The sequence below is a fragment of the Pelophylax lessonae genome (assembly GCF_965119305.1).
Source record: "Pelophylax lessonae genome assembly, chromosome: 13".
Taxonomy (NCBI): domain Eukaryota; kingdom Metazoa; phylum Chordata; class Amphibia; order Anura; family Ranidae; genus Pelophylax; species Pelophylax lessonae.
In genome coordinates this window covers 120,627,772-120,641,324 of record NC_138780.1, presented here as the reverse complement: position 1 = coordinate 120,641,324, position 13,553 = coordinate 120,627,772, and the positions used below count along the sequence as shown (strand labels likewise).

The window sequence follows — 13,553 nt, the reverse complement described above, 5'->3', positions numbered from 1 at the left end:
GCCATGCCTGGTAGTCATTACCCAGAAAATACACCCCTACACACTCAGGATTACATTTCTGACTTTTATAGTTTGCATCAGTTTAAAGAAAGGCAGAATTGAAATATGGGGATAAGACTTCACTTACAGCTAACATCTATATAAAAAGGTAAAGGATGCTTCATGATTTTATGCTGCAAAATGTAATAACAATTAATTATCAGGAAGCGTAAAAAAATAAATGAATAATGAATTGAATCACTTTTTAATCAGTGTCATATTTAGATTTGTTAACAAATGATAGTTAATGTATATTATAACCTCATACATACATTAAATATCATACACAAGATGTAATAAAATAGATCAAAGAAGACCACGACATACCTATCCAAAGCCAGTACATGTTCAAAGTCAAATGCAGCCTCAGACCACAGTCCTAGGTCTGTGTAGAGAATACCACGCTGAAGAAAAGCATTCAGATTTTCAAACTCATCATAAAGAAGCACTGTGGAGAATGAATAAATAATAATTCTGACACTGGATAGAATACATTTAGACAGTCTGTGCTCTTAAAACATTAGCCCATGCACCAAACGTAGGTGGTTCAAACTGAGCATATGATGAGAAAGGATGGTGGAAGCTGCACATAGAAGTTGGCTTGAAGAAGTACAGCAGCATCCCATGGACCCTGACCAATGGCAGAGCTTATAGTCACATTTCCAAGCTGTGAATATACTCCTGTAAAGAACAAGGCGCTTGCTCAATGCTTGGGAGCATGTTCCTGGTCATTCACTGGAAATCTGACCATTAGGCCTGCTACTGACCACAACTGTGGGTTGCTGCTGTAATACTCCAAGGCCAATTGCATGTGCTACCTTTGTTCTGCCTGCTTGTCTCTCAATTTGGACTCATTCTCTCTCAACTCTGAAGCCTCCATATTAGTGCTTAACTGAGTTGTACAGCCTCGCTAGCCAATGGGAACACCTGGGTGTGATAGGGCTTGAAGTTTATTGTTAAAGTGGAACTAAACATAAAATGTAAAAATATGCAAGCAGGCAGCTGTTTACTGCAGAAGAGACATGAGATCACACACTTACAGTGCCTTGAAAAAGTATTCATACCCCATGAAATTTTCCACATTTTGTCATGTTACAACCAAAAACGTAAATGTATTTTATTGGCATTTTATGTGATAGACTAATGCAAAGTGACATATCATTGTGAAATGGAAGGAAAATTATGAATGGTTTTCAATATTTTTTACAAATAAATATCTGAAAATGTGGCGTGCAATTGTACTCAGCCCCCCTGAGTCAATACTTTGTAGAACCACCTTTCACTGCAATTACAGATGCAAGTCTTTTTGGGTATGTCTCTACCAGCTTTGTACATCTAGAGAGTGAACATTTTGCCCATTAATCTTTGCAAAATAGCTCAAGCTCTGTCAGATTGGATGGAGAGCATCTGTGAACTGCAATTTTCAAGTCTTGCCACAGATTCCCTATTGGATTTAGGTCTAGACTTTGACTGGGCCATTCTAGTACATGAATATGTTGGATCTAAACCATTCCATTGTAGCTCTGGCTGTATGTTTAGGGTCGTTGTCCTGCTGGAAGGAAAACCTCCGCCCCAGTCTCAAGTCTTTTGCAGACTCTTTCTCAAGACTCTTTCTCAAGTCTTTTGCAGACAGGTTTCTTCTAAGTTCGCCATGTATTTTGCCCTGTATTTTGCTCCATCCATATTCCCATCAATTCTGACCAGCTTCCCTTTCCCTGCTGAATAACAGCATCCCCACAGCATTAAGCTGCCGCCACCATGTTTCATGGTGGGGATGGTGTGTTCAGGGTGATGTGCAGTTTTCGTTTTCCGCCACACATAGCGTTTTGCTTTTAGGCCAAAAAGTTAAATTTTGGTCTCAGCTGACCAGAGCACCTTCTTTCACATGTGTGCTGTGTCCCCTACATAGCTTTTTGCCACTCTTCCATAAAGGCCAGATTTGTAGAGTGCACAACTAATAGCCGTCCTGTGGACAGATTCGCCCTTCTGCGCTGTGGATCTCTGTAGCTCCTCCAGAGTTACCATGGGCCTCTTGGCTGCTTCTCTGATTAATGCTCTCCTTGCCCGGCCTGTCAGTTTAGGTGGACGGCCATGTCTTGGTAAGTTTGCAGCTGTGCCATACTCTTTCATTTTCGGATGATGGATTGAACAGTGCTCTGTGAGATGTTCAAAGCTTGAGATATTTTTTATAACCTAACCCTGCTTTAAAATAACCTAACCCTGCTTTAAACTTCTCCACAACTTTATTCCTGACCTGTCTGATGTGTTCCTTGGTCTTCGTGATGCTGTTTGTTAAAATTACACACAGGTGGACTCTATTCACTAATTAGGTGACTTCTGAAGGTTAATTGGTTCTGCTAGATTTTAGTTAGGGATATCAGAGTAAAGGGGGCTTAATACAAATGCACGCCACACTTTTCAGATATTTGTAAAAACATTTGAAAACCATTTATCATTTTTTCCCACTTCATAATGATGTGCCACTTTGTGTTGGTCTATTACATAAAATCCCAATAAAATACATTTACATTTTTGGTTGTAACATGACAAATTTTGGAAAATATCAAGGGGTATGAATACTTTTTATGGCACTGTACCTACCTGCTTACAGTCTTCTATTTAATGCACATACACAGCTCAGCATGCCTGCTCGGCCCACTTTGGCTGTGCTAGCATGATTGACTCCCATGCATGGGATGACGTCACCCCCTGCCGGCCAATCAAAGAAAATTACATTGGCCTGTGAGGAATGTAACGGTTGTATTGTTGGAAGGTGAAGGTGAGTATATTGCAGAGTTTAGTCCCATTTTAAATTTTTACAGTTTATATGTAGCTTTGGATATATTTCTGAGTGTGTTGTGTGTTTCCCAGTGTACAAGAGGTGGCTTTGAGAGCCAATAATGTGATATGGTTAGTAAGGTTATGGTTAAGCTATAGAGGATTAAATGATAGGTTACATTTTAGGGTTAGGGTGAAATGAAAGTATTAGGTTAAGGTTAGGTTAATAGCTAAGTGTCAGGGTTAGATTAAAGAAGATAATTATTAAGAGTTACGGGGAGTTAAATGAGAAAAACAAGGATACTGCCGTTGCAGAGTTCTCCTTCTGAACATTTTTTTTACCAGAAATGCTGAAGTCTTGCAGGGCTTGGCGTGGATAGCACTTGCGCAGCAAACATCCTCGGTAATAAAAAGCCATCCAGTTCTTGGGATCCAAATGAATGATGGCCGAAAAGTCTTCTGCTGCCTCATTGTAGCGGCCTAGCTTGGTATACGCTCTTCCACGGTAAGTTCTGTTATATGGAAGCACACTCTACAAATCACAATAATCTGCTTTGGCCACACGTTTACAAACAAACAATCTCATTAATCTCTCAAAAAAGACAAAAAAATGCTACAGGAGATTGTACCCCAATACAATAATATCCAATTCAAATAAAAAAAATCCCTGAGGAATAATGATCACCATTGTCTGTCAGAGGCCCTCAGAGGCCTAGCAGCTCAAAAACAGCCTGGAAATAATATGCAATGCTTTACTTTAGGACTATTTCCTGCAATTATTGGGTTGCTTTGGCCATTCTAACATAAAAAAAGCAAATGCAAGAACCTTTAGCAACCAATTGGCAACCTTTTCCAATTACTCTGAACTGATGAAAGAATCAGTTGTTTTTGGTTGCTTTTTGTTTTATGATTAACATAAATGGCATTGGAGTCAGGAGGGTTTTCATGCTCATCCAAGAAATACACAGAAGAGAGGACCAGCAGGTACATAAAAACTGTTTTATCATGGATAAGAAACCTCACATTGCACAAACCTCACTCCACTCATTTGGTTCTACTTGTGTGACTCAAAGAATCTTAGCCGATTAAATGGCAAGGAAGACATCAATAGGAACAACAATTATTAAGAATCTTTTCAGGTCCCTGGCAAAAACCCTGAGGTTTTTAGGATTTTTGTCTCTTCATGAAGCGGACCTTCAACCCCAAGATCAGCTAAGGCTCTGTGCACTGCTGCTACCCTCTGCAATATAAACAGCCTTGGATCTACTAGGCAGTTGAGTATCTGAATCCAGGACAATACTGCATAACCGGTAACTGGGGCTACAAAAAAATCTGAGGAGCGACTGAAGTTCCTGTTTATTCACTTGACCTCTGGACGGTTTTACCCCCTTCATCACCAGAGCATTTTTTTGTGATTCAGCACTGTGCTACTTTAACTGGCAATTGCATAGTCACAGCACTGTACGCAAATACAATTTATAGAATAATTTTTACACAAATAGAGCTTTCTTTTGGTGGTATTTGATCTGCATTGGGTTTTTTATTTTTTATTATATAAAAAAAAAGTACAGAAAATTTAAAAAAAAAAATTATATTTTCTACTTTCTGTTTTAAAACATATCCAATAAAATCAAATTCCTTCAGAAATTTAGGTTAAAATGTGATTGGCTACATGTCTTTGATAAAAACCAAACTGCATTTTTGGGAACACTATACTACTGGGGGCACTAGTATAGTTCTGATTGTCATCAAGATACTGATCTGTACAGACACTATACTAGTGATGGCAGTGTTCAGTGCTAACTGACACTGGCTAATACAGTGATCAGTGATAATACTGTACACTGTACACATGGCACTGGCTGGGAAGGGGTTTACATCAAGGAGCAGTCAAGGGGTTAACTGTGTGCCTAACAAGTGTAATGTGTGCTGCTTTTACTAACAGATCTAGCTGCTTTTTCTCCCTGAACTAAGAGATGATTTCAGGGAGAAGAAACAGATAGATCGCTGTGTAAAGAGTCAACACAGAACTCTGTGCTGTTATTGGCCACAAATGATCATCAGATTTTAGCCATAAATCACTGGCTGAAATCTACTGACAAAAGTCTGCAGTGTCCAATCACAGCATGGGTCAGCAGGGGGTGGAAGTACACCCAACGTATGTGTACATTGCAGTGCCTGGCTAAGCTGCCCACTCACAGTATCTACTCTGAGCAGGCAGCAAGTGGTTAAAGCATATGTATTTAAATGGACAGTATAATATATTTTAAGTGAATACATAATATCAGAACCTACCTTAACCACTTGACCTCCGCTCACTGTGCCTCTACTGCGGCACAGTGGCTCGTTATCGTCCAGTGACGTAGACCTACGTCGCTGGACTCCTCCCCCGGAGGCGCGCTCCCGCTGTATTCATTCACAGCGGGAGTCGGGCCAGGGGAGGAGCGGCGGCGATCGCCGCTGCTCTTCCCCGATCGTCGGGGAATCTAGTTTGGAGATCCGCCCGCCTGTGTAAACAGAGCGGGCGGATCTCCTAAGTGACAGGGAGTGACAGATCGGAGTGTTCAGCATAGCTGAACATCCGATCTGTCCTTGTGTCACTCAGTCACCTCCCCCCCCACACGTTAGTAAGCACCAGGCATACATTAACCCCTCCCTCTCCAATAAAGTTAACCCCTTCCCTGCCAGTGTCATTTTTACAGTAACAGTGCATATGTATAGCACTGATTACTGCAGTAATGTCACTGGTACCCCCAAAAGTGTCAAAAATGTCAGTCAAGGGTCCGATCTGTCCACCGTAATGTCGCAGTACCGCAAAAAAAAAAAAAAAAAAAAATCGCAGATCGCCGCCATTACTCGTTAAAAAAAAAAAACACCAAAAATGACAGAAATCTTTCCCTTAGTAAACGCAATAACTTTTGCGCAAACCAATCAAAATACGCTTATTGTGATTTTTTTTACCAAACATAGGTAGCAGAAAATAAATTGGCCAAAAATTTAAAAAAAATTGATTTTTGGGGGGAATTTCATATAAAAAAATGTTAAAAATATTGTTATTTTTTCAAAATAAACGCTCTTTTTTTGTTTATAGCGCAAAAAGTAAAAATCGCACAGGTGATCAAATACCACCAAAAGAAAGCTCTGTTTGTGGGAAAAAAAGGACGTAAATTTCGTTTGGGTATGGCGTTGCACGACCGCGCAATTGTCAGTTAAAGTTGCACAGCGCCGAATCGCAAAAAGTGGCCTGGACGTAAGACAGCAAAATCCTCCGGTGGTAAAGTGGTTAAATAACAACTAAAGGTAAACAATTTTTTTTCCATTTTCATATGGGAGGGTTATGACTCTTTTTTTTGCTAGTTATGTCCTATTGAGGAGATCCCCCTTCACTTCTTGTATTATCGCCAAAACATGAAATGAGATGAAATAACTTCAAAGTGAGGGAATCCCTAGTTGTCACCAGGGTCACCAGAACTTGGGTCTCTATTGGAGGATTTCCCCTGTTCTGATGACAACCTAGAATTTGGGATTTTCTTTCACTCTCTGTGATAACGGCAAACATGACAAATCTCCCCAGTGAGGACACAGCAATAAAAACCTAACAGGTGTTATAATCCCTTTCCCTCTTCCTCGCTCTTCCATATTTCTGTTATTCTCAAAAACTTAAAATATTTTTAGATCTATCACTAGAGGGAGTACTGTATTTCCTTGCATTTCACTTAGCCTCACCAACCCTACTTGCTTAAAAACTGTTAAAGCCTGGTACACACAGTAAGTTTTTTGTCGTTCAACCCAGCGGGCTGAACAAAAGAAATGTCCATGCAGTGTGAACACAGCTTCAGGCTGAGCTAAACTTAGACTCCTGTAAATTCCTAGAAACCATGGATTTTTGTCATAGAGTGGGTAATATTGCAAAGTTTATTTCCTCTTTATTACGATTAGGGAGCAGATAAACCAGAAAAGGCTACATACCTGTTTTTATTGTGTTGTCAATACGCTCTAAAGTTTTATCATAGGAGTATCTTTAGGATAGCTTGTGATTTGGTTAAGGGAATCATCCAAGGGTGTCTAGTTTCATAAAGCATCAGAAAATATTGCATACATTCAAATCTCCCATTCAGAAGAATTTCACTGTGCCATGTGCTTTACAGAAATTACAATTTTTGCACCACTGGCGTTACAGGAAATGGGAAGTAGCTTGGGCAAAAAAAGATTTAAATTTCATGAAACACAAATTTAAATGGGGGATTTTAGTAAGGGTCTCTAACGAATGATTTTGTTGGCTGCACAAACATTGAAGTCCTCCATGTTGAAGATGTCACAATCAGGTAGCCCAGGCCCTTACCTGGCCTCCACATTAGTAAAGTCCTGTTTGATGGCAGATGTGAAGTCCTGTACTGCTGCACTCCAGTTGCTGTTCTCGAAATAGTACATGCCATGCTTCATAAGAGCATCTGTCCGACTGGGATTATGAGAAAAGCACTGTAGGAATGAAAAAAAAAAATACTGTTTTGCTAATTCAGGTCTTCATCATTTACAGTAGGTCATTTAGAAACACTCTTCATAGAGGATGTTTCTGGAGCAGTATAGGATTATATTAACTGCATATAAATACCTGAGCATAATCATCCATGGCTATAATAAGTTCATCCTGAGCCTCGTACATTTGTGCTCGCCGGAAATAGATGTCATCATTTGTTGGCTGACACTTAAGAGCTTGCGAATAGTTCACTATAGCCAAAGTGTAGTCCTTCTTCTGCTTGTATATCTCAGCTTTGGACAGGTACGCATCTGATTTGTATAGAGTATAGTAGAAAAGAATAAAACTATTAACTGCTATTTATCCTTCAGCATTTCTCTTGATAGTCCAGATGTTGATATTGATATTCTAGAGCAGTGTATATAACAAAAATCTTTAGGGCCAATGTCACACTTACAATCCTGGTACTGGTGACAACTATGCAAGGCAAAGCAGAAAAATACCCATCTGTCTGCAACGGTCACCCCCTTGCTGGCTGGATGTGCAAGAAGTTGTTCTCTAGCTAGTGTAGCACCCTCCTAGGTAGGTTCTAGAGAGGCCTGGGAGGTCATTGCACAGCAAGCCCTACATGGACAGTGCTAAATTATGGGGCGTCACCGAGGATTTCCTCTGAGTTATAGCAGTGGTTGCTACCAGCAACGGCCGGATATTTGCCCACAAAACGCTATGTCTTCTTATGAAAAGTGCTGGAATGTCGGTTGAGAAAGTAATGTCTGCTTTACAGTGATCAGTGCAAGTGTGCTTTCAAGTCATGGTCACAGCAGTGGTTGCTACCGACAACAACCGGACATTTACCTAAGAAACACCATGACTTCTCAAGTAAAGTGCTGGAGTGTCGGTGGAGAAAGGATGAGCTGTATTGTAGGAAAAAATTGTGTCTGCTTTACAGTAATCAGTGCAAGTGTGCTTTCAAGTTATTGTCAAGAGACCAGTGACCTGGGACGCGGGGATCGGCACATCAGGGGTTGTGTTGATACATGTGCTGCCATGCAGCCGGTAACAGCTGGAAAATTTCTAACAGCGGTGAGGGAGTTTGGTTGGCTTGTAAATGAAAAAGTGAAACCGGAGCTCAAGAACAGACAGAAGAGGCAGATGTATGTGTATCTGTGTCAGGGAACACAATCTGCATTGCAGTACCATTCGTGCAGGCTGGGCAGCGTTATGGCAGCAGCGAAGGGGATACTGCACCACTCAGGAGATAGGAAGAGGGAATCGATGACTGGGGATCAGAAGTGGAGGTTGAGAGAGGCTGGGGAACTGAAGAAAGAAGTCCTGCAAGTTCAAGTTCACTCAGTGAAAAGACAGAGGCAGTGGTTGTTCGAATGAAGTGCGCAAGGAACCTGGGATTCTGTGAGGCCTATGCCATTAGGGTCCCAGATCTATCCCCACCTCACACTTTTGCTCGGGCTTGGGCACAGAACGACACCTACTCCAGACTGATCAAGAAAGTGGAGACCCCTTACACCCACAGGTGGAGAGGAGACAGGCAAAAACTCCAGAGGTTCTCACCTTTTCAACACCTTGTCCCAAGGAAGGTGGCCATAGAGTATGGATACAATTATCCATATGCTCCTCAGGAGATAATGGAAGAAATCAAGAATAAGAGAGGGGCTTGGTGTGAAAAGGCTGTTTGGGACTTTCTATATGTGCCTAAGCCACAGCGGAACCAATCCAGGCCTCACTTGTGGGACACCTTCCTGTCTATCAAGGCGAATTGGAATTTGGGGCAGTCCATTAACATTGACCGAGTAGAGGTCAACTGCCCAGATGGAAAAGGCCAAGCCTGGACCATCAGTATCCTGAGTCCTGAAGGCAAGATCGCTAGCATACCTCATCCTGACCACTACTACAGAGGTGTGTCGAGTTCTTGTTTCAGCCTTCTTCTTCAGGACTTCTCCTATTAAAGACAGGGGCTGCTACCTGGAGGGGGTAAACCCCTAGTTCACAGACACCCTGCTAAAGGACACTTAGCCACTACTGTTGCTAAGAGAAGTACAGAGAGGAAGGACATTTTGCGAAGATTCCTTTGGGCTAGTGCGCCAGAGTGATGTCGGAGGAAACTTTGTGTGAGTTGCTACCTTGTGAGAGAAGGGCAGTGACTCATTGCCTCTTCAGAGAGAGGAATGGAGAGAGAAGGATCCCTTGAAGAGTTCTTACAGACACTCACAAGTAAGGCAAGCTTTGCTCAGGCTCCAGCAATAATAGCCTGCCGCCAGGAGAAGATGTGTTCCCTCGGTGGTACAGGGAGAAGGACACTGAACACCAGTCGGGTGGACTCCGCACTTCTTCATCCTAACTTGTGGGTCTGACTAGAATAGGAAAGAATCAGTGCCCTGGTAATTGAGTGGGACTGTGCCTATTGCTAGTCATATGGTTCCCAGATGGAACAAGTACAGAAGTGTTTTTTTAGTTAGATTGGCAGGATTGTTCTGTTTGTCTATTACAGGTACACAACAGGACGACGAGTCAAGTGTGTCCTTAGGGGGCCGGATGCTTCAGAAGTCTCTACGTTAGTGTTGGATATTCTGCAAGTGAGAAGGTCGCCTCTGTGGAGAGGGTAGTCTCACTGTGAGTATATAGGATGTGGAGTTACTATGTGCTCACCCTTTTCCTTTACAGGCTTGTAGAGGATCTTCATGCCTTTGAAAGGTCATCCATTGTTTATTTCTTGTATATATATATGTACAAATGTTATTTGTAGCATAGTTAGTCAGGATGTTTAAACTTTTACTGTCAGAAAGATTTTTGTTTGGCAGGGGGTGCATTAAAAGAATGCACTTGGTGAAACCCTGTGTGTAAATTTGTAAATCTTGTACAGCAGTGGTCTATATTTTTTCACATAATTTATTGTATCTTCTGGCCCCCATGGCCCTGTACATATTTAATTTCCCTTTTCCACCTTTCCAAATTTGTGGGATACTCCATGTAAATGTTTGTATAGGTATTTTTGTAGGGGCGGATGCCCACAGCCAGTGAGGACATGGCTCAGTTTGGCAGGGGGTGATGTAGCACCCTCCTAGGTAAGCGTTATAGAGAGTATAGTTTTGGATCTTTTCTGCTTACCAGAAAGATTGCCAGGTAAATCTATATCGTTCTCTGCCTACCAGAGAACAGGATCTGCTAGTGAGGTCTGCTCATGGTGCTCAGGTGCAGCTCAGTTTGTCTGAAGTCTTTCACACTGGTACAATAGGGAGGCATGTTGGACAGTGGGAGGAAACCTGACAAATGAGTGCACAGGAATTTAGTACAGCCCTGGTGATTGGCAGAGAAACGTGCCTCGGTGCATGCTGGGATGCTGTATAAATGCAAAGGACACATATGCTCGGAGTCTTTCTTTAACAAGCCTTTGGGAGTAAGGATGGATGTGTGGACTGTCCCTAGGTGACTGTCAGCAGGTGATCAGAGGAGGCCCGGGAGGTCATCGCACAGCAAGCCCTATGGGGACATTGCTACACTAGGAAGAAACATTTATCAGTGTTTCTGTCAGTGAGGGAGCAACACCTCGCTTACCCAGCCAAAGACTGAGTGACCTGTGATAACAGATATGTCCTACTCCCTGTACTTGGGATTTGGCACCAGGTTTGTCCCCGGCATGAGGCTGTCTGCAGTCCCAGCTTTCTGCCCAAGTGACAGCACCATGACCAATCAGATTCTAGGTGCAATCTTAATTGGCAAGGCGACACGCTGTTCAGCATTCGAGCAACACAACACTACATAATAATAATACAAGTTACGCTAAAAACAGTAAACGATAACAAACAAAAAAATTGTTATATATATATATATATATATATATATATATATATATATTGTAAGGGATTAGCTCGGTGGTAGGCGTGGATGACCCCTTTGGGGGGTGCGTTTTCACAGAGAGATAGCCGAGCAGAGGTTGAAAACAAGACTAATTTATTCATGCCAGTGCATGCAGCAAAAACATCAAAATAAAATAAAAGACAAAATAAATCCTTGCCTCTGTGGGCGGCTACCTTCTCACGCTGGAACCTACCTAAGAAGTCTTCCCAACCTACTGTTGGGCCGACACTGCTGATCCTACAGCAGACACTCAAATGTCCATTTGTTTGCTTTTCACACAGCACAAACATTGTCCATTGAACATGTCCCTTTGTTTTCTTTCACACAGCACATGTTCATTTATAACAGGATCCTTTACTCTTCAGATTCTTCACATTGAACACAGTTCATTTAACAGGTCCCTTTACTCTTCACACTCTTCACATGGAACACTTTGTCTTCTCACCTTTGAGACGTCTTCACTCGTGGTTACCCTCCTTAGCTTCACATCGCTGTAGGGGGTCTTCTCCCATGCTCACCAGCTTGTCGGGAGGCACACATCCGACTGTCCCCCTCTCCCAGCCCACACGGCGACAGGAGGCAGCAGTCCTTCTCCCATGCCCACACGGCGTCGGGAGGTACACGTATGTCTGCCTTCCTCTCCCAGCCCACACGGCGACAGGAGGCAGCACTCAATAGATTTTCTCTGGACAAATTATAGAGGCCTTGATCTCCTCATTCTGAACAGCTGAATGGTTTTCAACTTCCTGCTGGCTCTTTTTGCAGCCAACACCCTATAGTATCAGTGAACTTTTCAAAGCAGGTGGGAATGTGTCTCCTCTCAGTGACTACATTCCCAGATTTACCTGACTTCCTGTCACAATATATATATATATATATAATACAGTGCATTGCAAAAGTATTCGGCCCCCTTGAACTTTGACCTTTTTTGCCACATTTCAGGCTTCAAACATAAAGATATAAAACTGTAATTTTTTGTGAATAATCAACAACAAGTGGGACACAATCACAAAGTGGAATGAAATTTATTGGATATTTCAAACTTTTTTAACAAATAAAAAAACTGAAAAATTGGGCATGCAAAATTATTCAGCCCCTTTACTTTCAGTGCAGCAAACTCTCTCCAGAAGTTCAGTGAGGATCTCTGAATGATCCAATGTTGACCAAAATGACTAATGATGATAAATAGAATCCACCTGTGTGTAATCAAGTCTCCGTATAAATGCACCTGCACTGTGACAGTCTCAGAGGTCCGTTTAAAGCGCAGAGAGTATCACGAAGAACAAGGAACACACCAGGCAGGTCCGAGATACTGTTGTGGAGAAGTTTAAACCCAAGGAGCACTGTGCAAGCAATAATATTGAAATGGAAGGAGTATGAGACCACTGCAAATCTACAAAGACCTGGCCGTCCCTCTAAACTTTCAGCTCATACAAGGAGAAGACTGATCAGAGATGCAGCCAAGAGGCCCATGATCACTCTGGATGAACTGCAGAGATCTACAGCTGAGGTGGGAGACTCTGTCCATAGGACAACAATCAGTCGTATACTGCACAAATCTGGCCTTTATGGAAGAGTGGCAAGAAGAAAGCCATTTCTTAAAGATATCCATAAAAAGCGTCGTTTAAAGTTTGCCACAAGCCACCTGGGAGACGCACCAAACATGTGGAAGAAGGTGCTCTGGTCAGATGAAATCAAAATCGAACTTTTTGGCAACAATGCAAAATGTTATGTTTGGCGTAAAAGCAACACAGCTCATCACCCTGAACACACCATCCCCACTGTCAAACATGGTGGTGGCAGCATCATGGTTTGGGCCTGCTTTTCTTCAGCAGGGACAGGGAAGATGGTTAAAATTAATGGGAAGATGGATGGAGCCAAATACAGGACCATTCTGGAAGAAAACCTGATGGAGTCTGCAAAAGACCTGAGACTGGGACGGAGATTTGTCTTCCAACAAGACAATGATCCAAAACATATAGCAAAATCTACAATGGAATGGTTCACAAATAAACATATCCAGGTGTTAGAATGGCCAACTCAAAGTCCAGACCTGAATCCAATCGAGAATCTGTGGAAAGAACTGAAAACTGCTGTTCACAAACGCTCTCCATCCAACCTCACTGAGCTCGAGCAGTTTTGCAAGGAGGAATGGGCAAAAATGTCAGTCTCTCGATGTGCAAAACTGATAGAGACATACCCCAAGCGACTTACAGCTGTAATCGCAGCAAAAAGGTGGCGCTACAAAGTATTAACTTAAGGGGGCTGAATAATTTTGCACGCCCAATTTTTCAGTTTTTTATTTGCTAAAAAAGTTTGAAATATCCAATAAATTTCGTTCCACTTCATGATTGTGTCCCACTTGTTGTTGATTCTTCGAAAAAAA

General features: G+C 42.1%; 1 protein-coding gene across 1 annotated transcript in view; it reads right to left on the bottom strand.

Annotated features, from left to right (window-relative positions):
* LOC309569394 (uncharacterized protein) overlaps positions 1 to 13,553 on the bottom strand; it is a 326,566-nt gene that overhangs the window by 197,848 nt on the left and 115,165 nt on the right. The window contains exons 14-17 of the mRNA XM_082275209.1: positions 7,430 to 7,605; positions 7,160 to 7,296; positions 3,160 to 3,329; positions 367 to 487 (exon numbers count right to left, since the gene is read on the bottom strand). Of these exons, the coding sequence (XP_082131335.1) occupies positions 367 to 487; positions 3,160 to 3,329; positions 7,160 to 7,296; positions 7,430 to 7,605 (604 nt within the window). The remainder of the gene's footprint in view (positions 1 to 366; positions 488 to 3,159; positions 3,330 to 7,159; positions 7,297 to 7,429; positions 7,606 to 13,553) is intronic.